This window comes from Magallana gigas, chromosome 5, assembly GCF_963853765.1.
Source record: "Magallana gigas chromosome 5, xbMagGiga1.1, whole genome shotgun sequence".
Lineage (NCBI taxonomy): Eukaryota > Metazoa > Mollusca > Bivalvia > Ostreida > Ostreidae > Magallana > Magallana gigas.
This window is the reverse complement of record NC_088857.1, coordinates 42,504,427-42,517,591: the sequence shown is the minus strand read 5'-3', so window position 1 is coordinate 42,517,591 and position 13,165 is coordinate 42,504,427. Positions and strand designations below refer to the sequence as shown.

The window sequence follows — 13,165 nt, the reverse complement described above, 5'->3', positions numbered from 1 at the left end:
AGAAAAACCAAAAAAAAAATCCGGCCAAAAAACTAATAAACGCTGAACATCTTTAATATATGCAATTCTAAACTCTCAAGACCTTCCGTGTTGTCTTATTCAGATTTGACATTTTGACTGCTTGTATAAACTCCACATCCCTGAAGACATCTTAAACTAAACAAAAACTCCGAACAGACAATAACATAACAATATGCGTAGGTGATAAAGGTTTAGGACAACTTACATTTGGTCGTCTGAGTCTTGTTTACTCTTGAAATTCGGCATTGATTATGCTGTCAATCAAAGCGATTCTTGACGCAGAAGATTGGTGGAAGCAGACGATATAGGTTTGTTTCAAATGGCTTTAACGCTTCTATGGGAACAGATTCATTTCAACTCTCACTACACAGTGGACGCATTGCCTACAAAGTTTCCTGTTTCTTTGTCTCCGGTGAGTATAGGATAATATTTAATCTTTTAATCAAATTTTCTTTTATATATATAAATTAATTGATCTGAAAGTTGGCAAAATTTACTTTAATCGTTATTTATTGTATTTTGATTTTTCCCAATAGGTACATTGCAAAAATATACAAATAAATATAACGATTTTTTTTTATTCTTACGTGTACAAGTATATCAATTTAAAAAAAAGGAAAATAATACACCATATCTATACATTGTAGCCTAATGAAATAATATTCAAACATTTACTCAATTTTGTCTATAATTTAATTTTTTCACAAAGCAAACATGAATATAGACAATCAATTTCACAGACTTTAAGGACAAAACGCTTGTGTTTTGGGGTTTTTTTGGTTTTTTTTGCTTTTTTTTTGTCTTTTTCAATATCTGAAGCGTCATTATAAATTAAGCATAGGAACCATCAGCAAATGCAACAAATCAAGTGTCATTTAATTAAGTTGGATTTATTATTGGTGCACTCCATAATCATTTTCACCTATCGCCTTATCTATATATCTTAAAGTTGTCTTTTTTTACTTGCTAAACCTTTTAGGCTTCTTCAAAAAGTATAAATCACCTTTGATTGCGATTACCATGTGATAGTCACGCGCTTTATTAATGTTAATACTCTATAGTATCAAATAATAGATAACTACTTTTTGTATATTTATAACGGTTTGTAAATACCAAGGAGACTACAGATTTACATATGTATTCTATTCTACCCCCAAAATCTTAATGTGCTTGCTTGTTTGTTTGTTTGTTTGTTTTTGGTGGGGGGTTTTCCGGGTTTTTGTTTTTTGTTTTTTGGGGGGTTTTTTTTTGGGGGGGGGGTTATTGTACCGAAACAAAAAACAAAAACAAATAAACAAAACGAAAGGGAGCAAGCATACATGTATATACCTGGAAGTCAATGCAAAGAGTAGTTTCAAATTTGAACAACATATGTTTGAGAATTTCCGGAAGTACACATTTTTAATGGCTCAATTAATAAAAATCATTTCATTTCAAAGCTCTGCTAACAAGTGGATAATTGTCTTGCACCATATACAAGTTTATTTGTGTGTATGTTTTATAAATTATTTTAATATATTATATCACAATTAATAATGGTACATTCATCGACCAGTTGAACGATTTTTATATATTGCTATATTATATCCATTAATTATTTACAGAGAATAAAAAATAGGTTCAAATATCCCTACATTATCATTATCCTGGTTCTTTTATTTTACTGATGCTGTGTAGCACATTGATGCCTTTTTCATAAAGTGAAAAGTACGTTTATTATTCATTTTGCCACAGATGATAAGAGTTTTTGCATAACTTACACCAGTTTTCCCTATACTTTTATGGACGAAACTTATCAAACAAATCTCGATGCTAATTATTTTTTTAAACTTAAGCACTCTGTCTCCCGCGATAAATCATCAATATTAATGCTCGTGAGAGTAAGATATGCAACCCCTTGGGAAAAATAAAAGCATATCTTCATCATCTGGAATATTTGTAAAAGAAAAGAAATATACAATCTAGATATCACTCTGTAGCATATCGCTCACTCCGCATTAGCAGACAGAATATAAAGTACGTGGGGTTTGCATCCGAGTCGGAGAGCGATGTGTCCCTTGTGTTAGCCAATATCGAGGCGTAGATTCTCGGTATACTATAGGCCTATATATTAGATTTATAAAACTTTCACCCCCTAGTCTGTGACGATATCCAGAGAACGGCAATGAAATTAACTTGATTTATGTCCTCGGGCGAATCTTCATGGCTTACAAAACAAAAGACTAGAAACCAACAGCAACAATGAATTTTTGGTACTGCACATGAAATTGTGTGGATTCGTCTTCCAATTAGGAAATGACGCCCCGTTTTCACGTCCATTAGATCCATTAGATCCAAATGCTTTATTTAGCTTTAATTTCTCTTTGTTCGTTGTCGTTTTATGTTTTAATTATCAGGCAATCTAAAGCATGAGAAATGTCAATCAAGAATTTTGGACTATATTTAAAGGGATGGGTAATCCCCCACCAATCTAGTCGCGCAGTCACAAACATAAAATAGACATGGTTCTTCAGAAATTTTGTCTTCCGACACCTATTTTCTTGCACGAAAAGACCTTTCATTATAAATTAAAATTATTAGCAATTGAGATTCGTTATCATTGTTCGTACTAGCGGGTTGCATTATTGGAAGCTGAGTTAAGTCATTATTAAGATTAAATTTTAAACTCCTTTGGTTTGCTTTAGTTCTTTCTGAAAGAAGTTATCAAGAACGATTGTTCAAAATCATAAGAACTGTGTTGCTAACTTCTATAATACTGGCAATCTGTAGGGCAACGACGTCAGAAAATTAGCACTCTGTGTGCTCTCAACAAAGACCCTTCAATTATTGGAAAAAATCAAACAAAATCAAAATACCGAAACAATAAGAAATCAGAACTTTCCCTGGACTATTTTTTGTTTGTGCTTTTAGTCAGCAGGGTTACTCAGTTGATTAATTGGTTATTGATAATCCTTTCCTTCTAATGTCGTGAGATGTACGCTGACAAACAATTTCAGGTTTGTTTTGGTAACTATCTGACTAATCCTGACCAAATAATAGGGCTACGAATCATCAAAATTTCTTCCTTCCAATAAAAATAACTCGAATTTTGATCAGATTGATTTCTTTTAGTTGTCATGATTTTTGTTGTTTTTAATCAATGTCTATTGTTTCCATAAATACCTTTTCCAAAAGGAAGTTCGCAGAAAGGAAGTTTTAAAAGAAAGTGTTGTCCGACTGGGTTTTTTTCGTGGTAATGTTTTATGATGAAAATACCAATGACCAAATATGGATAATTACTATAGTGGTCATGTTCAGCTTGCAAAAATGTTTGAAATGCAAAAATACATTACTGCTAAAGAGTACTTACCCAAAACAGGATATGGATGGTACTAAAGTCTACGATGAAAATGTTAATGTAGTTTTGTTTACCGCGGGAAAATCCACGCGGTGAAACACAACAAGAACACGGTGTATGCGAAGAGATGGTACTGTGGTCTACTGTAAAAACCACAAAAACATTTTGACAAGTAATTCATATTTACGCTCTCTAAACAAAAATAATCAAGTATGTACAGAAACAAAATGGCAAAATTACGGGAATTGACTTTGAATCAAAACGACGCCCGTCATTCAGGTATCTTGGCTCAGCAATATGATTTTAGTCTATGCTGAATTGATCAGTTGATGATTTAAACAAAACGTGCATCTGATGTTCTTTGCAAATCGATACCGAACAAGCTTTGTGTAAATATTTCATTATATTTCATCACAGATTTTAGGAGGAAAATTAAATTGTTTATTTCACAATTCATCCCATTAGAGAAAAAGACGGGGGAAACTACACTAAAACTTGTGAAAATTCAGTTGTTAAGAGTTATTTTGTTTTTTAGATTTATTTCGTTTTTCAGATTTAAAACAAGAAGATGAATACCACAACGCAAACAGCAGTGTTATTCATTACTTCATTGTCAAAGTGCGTTTCTACGTCACTTCCGGGGAATGACACTGACAACAACACATTTCCGACCAACTCCACGACAGACTGTGGAAGCACCGTCGGAGTTGCGGGTCGTTCCTTTGAGGATTTCGACGAGTTTAAAGTAGCACTTATTATCAATAAGTACTACCTGTACATTATATGTGGTATAGGTATCCCCGGGAACATTGCCGCTCTTGTTACAGTCTGGAAAATGAAACCATTATCTTCCTCTTCAATTTTTATGATAGCATTGGCAAGCATGGACACATTGACTCTAGTTATCAAAGAATTATATTATCAGTTGACCTATTTCGACATTCAAATGTTTGATTTGGGATGTCAGTTTTTTGTCTTTATAGGTCAGTTTGCAGGACACTACGCAAATTGGATTCTCGTTGCAATGACAACAGAACGCTTCATTGCCATTAGATTTCCCATGAAAGTACAAAAAATCTGCACCAAGACAAAGGTCATAACTGCGCTGCTGGTCATAGCGGTGGCAATGATAGTGCTCAACGTCCACCATTTTGCCACGGTTGACGAGGGATACGACTCTTTTTCAAAATATCAATGTTCAACAAAGAAAGACCACGAATTCTTCATGACGAAAATCTGGTATTGGATGGATGGGGTGGCGTTCTCTGTGGCCCCATTCTGTGCTTTGATCATCTTGAATTTCTTCATCATTAATGGCATACGGGACTCTGTGAAGAAACAGCGAGACTTGACGAATCTCCAGCAGAAGCAAACCAAACAGCACAATCAGATCACAGTTATGCTGGTCACCGTCTCTTTAGTGTTCACACTTCTGACCCTGCCCAACTCTGTCTTCTTCATCTCCAGAGGATACTGGGATTATAAGAAGAGTAACTATCAGATAGCTCTTCATTTGTTGATCTATCAGCTTGTGTTTGTCCTCACCGACCTGAACCATGCCGTCAATTTCTACTTATATTTTCTCAGTGGCAAGAAATTCCGCAAACACTTTATCAGTATGTTGCGTTGTGCATCTAATACCACCACAACCACGAGGACCACACTAACTAGATCGTCCCGGTATCAGATGTCTGTCACATCAACGCCAAGTAACCATACACTGGTCGAACATGATTCGGCCTGCAATCACAGCATCAGTAACACGGTCACATAGTTAACCATTGAAACCATCTACTCAGGGATTGAAAAATATGACATTTCATTATCACGATTTATCATGCGGAAGCTGTGTACACGTACAAAGAAAACTAGTCTTGCTATTGTTGGTCGGGCGACAACGTGTATTAATGGGTTAACCGTATAATTGAATTTTTGTGGGATGATTAAGTAATTAGGGAGAACATCTCAACGGATTTTATTTGACGTTCAGAGATTTATTTTTTCTAACCCTTTTGTAATTACTGCAATACGTTTGGAGAACAAATGAGAACTCTGCACAATTTTTTCCCTTCTGTGTATTTTAAAAACGACTTGAATTATGACTAATCAGTCTTTGGGGATGCAAGAAAGATATTAAGTTCGTCTGGAAAAGGACAACACGTTTTCGTATTTGAAGAATGACCTTTCCTTGTCGTAAGAGTGTTCAGTCTTCTTTGGACATATTAAATACGATAATTTCTATTTATTTTCCATAAAGATGACATCGGGATCAAATAAAACGTTGACAAGTTCTGTCTAGATCTGCTGCCGCACAAAGTCCCAGGGTATACACGCACGTAAAGTGGATCTTACAATATCATGCATTTCATCCCGTGATTGACAGCATTTAATGTGACTTTTAATGGCAGAACGGTATAGATAGATATATAATATTTTAACAAAGATGAATTTATTCCCAGGTTTTTGATGATAATGAAAACCTTGATTGTCTACTTTATTCCTAATGGCAGATGTGTCGTTTGTTTGTTTGTTATATACATGTAGTATCTAGTTTGTTTATTTGTTTTGTTCTAGATGTCGATTGTCGGACTGAATAACAATATCCTGGGTAAGATTCACGTGCTCAATAATATGTTCATATTCTACAACCATTCAAAATAGTTATGTTATGATTCGACCCAGTCTAAAACCAGCGTCTAATAATTATAACTACTACCCCAATGTAAAACTATGAGTAAATCCCCCATGACATGCACATATATTCCTTTAATTTGCATTTAACACGCGAATATCTACCTCGCTCACTTAAAAAGAAACCACAAACTAACTTGATATATACAGTAATAAGAATATCTAGTACATGTATTATTCTAATGGTGAAAATAATATCAATATAAAATGGGAGAATGCATGGTTGGATGCAAGGCGTGAAAAAAGTCTTGAGTTCGAATGACTGCAAAATTAGATAATCGGTCTTGTATAAAAAAAAACCAAACAAACAAAAAACCTGTGAATTGTGATTCCCTTAGTTTAGCGTCTAGTAACTGTACATAGCGTCTCTATTTCATGCTACATGTTTTTGCGGTATGAATTAAAAGGACTAGAAAACATCGATGCTACCCCTTCCCCGATGCCTTGCCCTGCCAAGCCCATCCTCCCCCGGGCACCCCTGGATGAACTTGTTCAGGCTGTGATCCCTGCAAAAACAGATCATTTTAACAAGACCTTGGATTTTTCAGTAGGACGTAACAATCCATTTCTTGCATCAAAACAAGCTATAAATGACGCTTTTTTTCAAGCAAAATATACACCGATTGCGTAGTCTTAGCTCAAAAGCCAGACAAATCTTGTTGATTTCAAAGAGCCACGGCTGAGTGGCTAGCGACGAAATAGACAGGCCTACATCACATTGCTGTTTGACACAATTACCTAAAGTCCAAGCTCTTGTTAAAATGGTTCTAAATAGATCACAAGAGGCGTGTTTTTAAAACTCATCACAATAAATCCAGAAAATATAGTTATCTCACAGCATATGAGTTAAAATACACAGACTCGTGAAAAAGATTTAGTAATGACACCCCACCCTGCAAAAACTGAAAGGGATACGTAAACTAAAACATTAAAATGTTCCTTCAATGAACCCGTGGCAATCTGTTTGTTGTCTTCTTCTTATTTTTTATATGGATTTTTATGACTGATCGTAATCGTGAATTTGTAAATATTAGAGGTAGAATTAAGAAATTTCATCTATGTTTTCTTTTCTGTGTTCTTTTTTCTCTTTATATAGTCCATACCATTTATTTTGGGGTTTTTTAATTCGCCATAAATTGAAATGAGAATACCCAATTGAAAATACTTATTTTTCCAAATGATTAGAAAATTTGGCCTTGTTTTTTCTAAAGGTAATTAAATTTTCTGTGTTGAAATTATATGACAAAGAGTCGAATATTTCACATTCTTTTATTTTTTTTTTTATATTCTTTTATTGTTTAAAAATCGTTGTTTGTAGTAGTTTTTGTATTAAGATGTAAAGTTATATATGTATAAGGAATAATATTTTAAATAAATATATTTTATAACTGTTATATAAATGTGTTTAATTAGATTTAATGTTATATAACTACACTATAAATATATTTAAGATGTACATCTATGTATTACTGACCTTGACCAAAGGAGAGGACTTAAATATGTCCCATCTGTTTATGCTTCTCATAAAATATTGTTTAGATGAAAAAATATCCAGAATATGATATAATTGCTAGTTTCTAACAGAAAATATTTAATCTATTGAATCCAGGGGTCTATGTACATTTTACACAAAGGTATTTCCAATAGATTTTTTTCATTTTCCATCTATTATTAAGGCTTAATCACCAAAACCCCGAATTGAATTTGCAAACTTATTCTATACAGAAGCCTCTCCAATAGATTTTGCATTAATTACCATCTATTATTCAGACATAGTCACCAAAATTTCGAATTTGCATTCAAATATTTCTAGTTGACTGTTTCTATATCAGTTTGGACATCTACGTTGTAGACTAATTTTGTAAACTTCTGTCAGAATTATTTATTTCTGCTTTTAACCCAATTCCAATATGTCGAACAATTCAATAGTAAGGCAAAGGGGAGAAGGAAAGAATAAAAACCTTTAAATGTTCATGATGTTCAAAACTTCAACATGTACAGCTGATTAACAATCAAATGTCCTGATCCTTGTTGAAAGATATGCGTTTCCCTGTATGGTACTAAAACCCACTCAATCTTTTCCTACGTTGTGTCAATGTTATACTTAATTAAAAGGCATGCACATGATTGTAAAATCTGATTTAAATACATATGTAAATCTAAAATATGGCATAGATATATGGCATATATTTACATTTTCCAATATCTTTGTACATGTAGATGATGACAATGCGGATCGAATTATTATAATTTCATCATTGACACACAGCGTAAGTAACGTAATTGGAGTTTAAATGATTAACCAAATGAAAAAAGCGTATAAACATTTCAGTAATTTAATATCCAATCTTACAATTGCTATATATATATATATATATATATATATATATATATATATATATATATATATATATATATATATATATATATATATATATATATATATATAGTAAAGAATCATTCTTTGATTAAATCTATCATAAAGCTTTCGGGCTTTATTGGATTTGATCACGCTTCCGGCTGTAATATACCTAAAGAATAACCTCATTTTCCTTATTAAATGTATATGGTTTTCACTAAAGACACACTGTAGCAACAGTTAATCCACAATGCTCAACACATAAGAAGCGCGACCTAACTATTCAATCAATCACTGGAAATATATGAGCACAATTTATACAATGTACATGTAGGAATTAACGTTTTCAATTTCAACTCTTCGAAAAATGAGCAGTAAATCTTGTTCCAAGTATTTTGTTCAATTTGGATGCCTTAAAGTGCTTACTACTTTGAATAAAATATGCCATTTAGTAATCCACAAATCCAAAAAGTTTGTAAAATCAGATGTATACTCAACCTACAATGATTACGAATGTAGTTTTTTTTTCAGTACTGTTAAATTCCGTTAAAAAGCCATATATCTTGATACTGGGTCAAGCAGACAGCATAGCTCATTCAAAACCAACTCGTAAAATGTTGCCGATATCCGTTTCATCTTGCACCAGCATCGACCAAATGTTTCGTAATATCGGTAAAAATTTGCTTATATCCCAATAATCTAATGACCTAAGAACATACAAAATAACAAAATATTAACCCCAGGCTCCAAAACATCATTCATCACAAATGTTATTAGGATCGAGAAACTGATTTAGAACTTTTCAAACTTTTCCCTGTCCGACTACAGATCTATGAATTCAATGCTCGTTAGTTTGAATTTTGTGCATGATGTTTGCTGAAAATACGAAACCATTATTAATCTTTCATTAATGCTCCCCATTGATAAGTTGTTATGCAAGGAGGTGAAATCAAATTAGCCAACTTTATTATTTATCATATTGAACAAGGAGAGAGAGAGAGAGAGAGAGAGAGAGAGAGAGAGAGAGAGAGAGAGAGAGAGAGAGAGAGAGAGAGAGAGAGAGAGAGAGAGAGAGAGAGAGAGAGAGAAATTTTTGTTATGAACCACAAAAGAAAGCAGTTTATTATTTAATTGTTCTTAACATTCATTTTAAAACTTCTGGGACTTCCTTCTTCATTAGAAATCTTCATGCTCGGAACAATATATCCGTTTGAAGAAACAAAGCATAATATTGATAATTAATCCCTTGTACTGGACGTCAATTTACCTTTAATTGGTCGCGACGAAAGGTAGCAAAATAAAAAAAAACAGCAGTACATCTACTATGTTCGGAGTAGAAAGATACAGAAAAAAGATCCCAATTTTTTATATTAAATATTTGAAAATTTTAAGGCAAATCTGGTTGGTAATTTGTGGACCACCCGCCCCCTTTGAATTACTACGTAAAAAACATCGGCCATTTTTCAACAACGTTCAAATTACAAAATTACTGCGGGTTTTAAGTAGACAATACAAATACAGAGAACCTTGATGACACCCATGAGACTCCTAGCGTCATGGAATTTCTAGTAAAAAATGGAAAAAAAATAAAAAGATTAGAAAATAACTGATTTATGTGTATTTGGGAAAACTGGTTGATTAAAGAATTGTTTTTTAACAGAAGTTACAGAGTTATTTTCTTGTTGGGAGGCGAGATTTTTTTTCACACGGTAATAGTAATCCACGTCATGTAGTATAAATCTAGACGTGTGTACTTCAGCGAAAGAGTCACAATAACATGAATAGAATTAAAATGGCGACATCAACAACGGAAAGTGCGCCAACAAGTCACTTTAAGGGAATCAATAGGTCCTACACAAAAATGCATTAAGAAACTTTGATTCTACATAGACAATAAAAGTCATAAAATGCGATTCCCATCAACCGAGATAATTAAAAACCAAACTATAGGCTTGAACGGTAAAATCAGATTTTCAGAGAGTCGTAAGATTCAGAAAGACGGATTAGTCTTTGTGACGTTTCAATGGACTGATCACCGCTTTTCTGTGATCCGAGACAATAATTTTTGTTCAAAAGACAGATAGGGCCATTTAGAACCATTTTAACAAGGCCTTGGGCGTACCTATCTATTTCTTGCGTCGAGACATGTTTAAAATGACGCTGGTTTCAAGCAAAATAAACACCGATTACGTAGTCTTTAAAACTCAAAAGCTAGACAAATCTTGTTGATTTCAAAGAGCCATGGCTGAGTGGCGTACAATGAAATAGACAGATCTATGTCACATTGCTGTTTTACACAACTACGCAAAGTCCAAGCTCTTGTTAAAATGGTTCTGTCTCGTACGTTTAGTGTATATTACGCGTGTGATAAACCTAAGCTTTGTCAAACGGATGATGCTTTATCAAATATTTCCGGTCCAGGATATTTTTGACAGCCCCTCGCGTCGTCAAGATGAAGTCCTTGATGGCTAACGCGATTTGCAGTTTTATCAACTATTATGGAACGCCTCAGTTGCCTTATGTAGGTAATCTTCATAATATGATGATACTTCAACATTACATGCTGATACTTTAACATTACGTGATGGTACTTTAACATTACATGATGGTACTTCAACATTACGTGCTGATACTTCAACATTACATGATGGTACTTTAACATTACATGCTGATACTTCAACATTACGTGATGGTACTTTAACATTACGTGATGGTACTTTAACATTACGTGCTGATACTTTAACATTACGTGATGGTACTTTAACATTACATGATGGTACTTCAACATAACGTGCTGATACTTCAACATTACATGATGGTACTTTAACATAACATGCTGATACTTCAACATTACATGCTGATACTTTAACATTATATGATGGTACTTTAACATTACGTGCTGATAGTTCAACATTACATGCTGATACTTCATTATATGATGGTACTTCACTATGCGGTGGTTCTAAAAATAGGGAAGTTTTAACATTGGGCTGTTTCTCTGTTTCAGAGATTGATCATATAGGACTGAGGTCCACTGAGACTAGTTTGGATCATGTAAATCAAAGTACTGAAGTACTGTCGGGAGTGGATTTTATTGATTATTATCAATTCTAAAATCAACGATATGTTATAAAAAAATTTATAATATGAATATTCTCGAACTTTTCCGACAAGAATTTCGAGAAAACCCCATATGAATCATGTTGTGTAATATTTAAAGATAAAAATAATTCCATCAAACTGTAATTCCATTAGTAATCGAAATGTTTCTAAAAATTGTACACGTCTAGATCCAAGCAATATTGAACTCTAGTCTCCTTCAACCAGATGCTCGGCTGTCTCCGTTAAACCCCGACTACCAAAAGAGACTTTCTGCTTGTCGGAGATTTACGGAGACAGCCGAGCGTCTGGCTGAACGAGACTATATTTAACTCTAGCGTAGGAATACATGCAACTACAAAAAACAATTGAATTGTTCATACTATATAAATTTTAACTATTTTCAAGGTATTTATAGATACTTTTCTTTTGAAAAACAATGGCACAACATACAGTACACCGAATTTATCTATTATTTACAAGATCTACGTCTTGTCTTCGGTGATGATTTGTACTTAGGTCCAAACACTGTTTCACTTTCGGTTTGCCAGAGTGACTGCATAGGAGAGTTGATTAAAATCAACTCTCAAAAAGCTGGAACTACAAATAATAAAAAACAGGATTCTGCTTGAAAAATATATGTTATTGAAAAACTGTAGATACTCAGATTATGAAAACCACTGGCAAACAATTTGTGAGAAATTTTACCAAGTTTTAAGACATATGTGATTGCTTAAACTATTCTCTTTTTGATACATGTACCCCCTTTTTTTATTGTATTTTTTTTTATCTTCTATATCTCCCTTTTTCTCTTTTCATTTACTGCTATTATTTATTTATTTATTTTTTTTTTTTTTTTACAAGAAAACACGTTTTCACACTACACGGATAATCTATTCAATAGATTAATAAGATATTACAATATCTAGAATCTTGAAATGTATGAAATATATCTGAAATATGTGTGTATGTGGATTTATGTGTGAACAAAAATATAAAAAAAAATTAAAAAAAAAAAAAAGCTGGAACTGAAGAAGTACACAATACACTACAGCTCATGAGAGAGGATCTTTACGGAATAAAAATATTGTCGAAACATACGATTTGTGTTGGTGCAATGTATTTAGGCAAACGACAACCACACATGCAACTTATAAGATCATGCAAAGGATAAAGCATTGCATTGCTGTTGAATCTGATTTTAGCAGTGACTGTATTGTTGAACAAATCAGACTGAGTGCTTTCATTGCCCACTCTTTCACGTGGATCTCCAGGGAGAACCCATTAATCCCAATAAGTCCAATCTACATGTAACATGAATGACAGAAGTCTTTGTTTAGGTGCTTTTTTAAAAAAAATTAGCTGTCCGCTCTGACTAAGCGCCAAAAGATTGGGTTCTGAATGCACTTTTTTAGACAAAATTCCCTGAAGGACTCCCTGATTTTTATGCGCTGAGCCCCAATGGACTCACAATGCAGCCATTCTTTAAAATTTAAAATGACCCATTTAAAAGACAACACTTAATCAAATAGTAGCATTTGTTAAGTATCTCGATCTAAACTAGTTTAAGTGGACCTTAGTCCAATCTGATCAATCTCTGAAACAGAGAAACAGCACAGTGTTAAAAACTTTACAGGCATCCACGTGTTCTGAGTTTT

At 33.4% G+C, this 13,165-nt stretch overlaps 1 protein-coding gene across 1 annotated transcript; it reads left to right on the top strand.

Annotated features, from left to right (window-relative positions):
* Positions 1–227: 227 nt before the first annotated feature.
* Positions 228–7,417, top strand: LOC105323179 (growth hormone secretagogue receptor type 1). Its single transcript, XM_011422176.4, has 2 exons — positions 228–433; positions 3,912–7,417. The coding sequence occupies exon 2, from the start codon at positions 3,927–3,929 to the stop codon at positions 5,130–5,132; it is 1,206 nt and encodes a 401-aa protein (XP_011420478.3). The 5' UTR covers positions 228–433; positions 3,912–3,926; the 3' UTR covers positions 5,133–7,417.
* Positions 7,418–13,165: the final 5,748 nt, after the last annotated feature.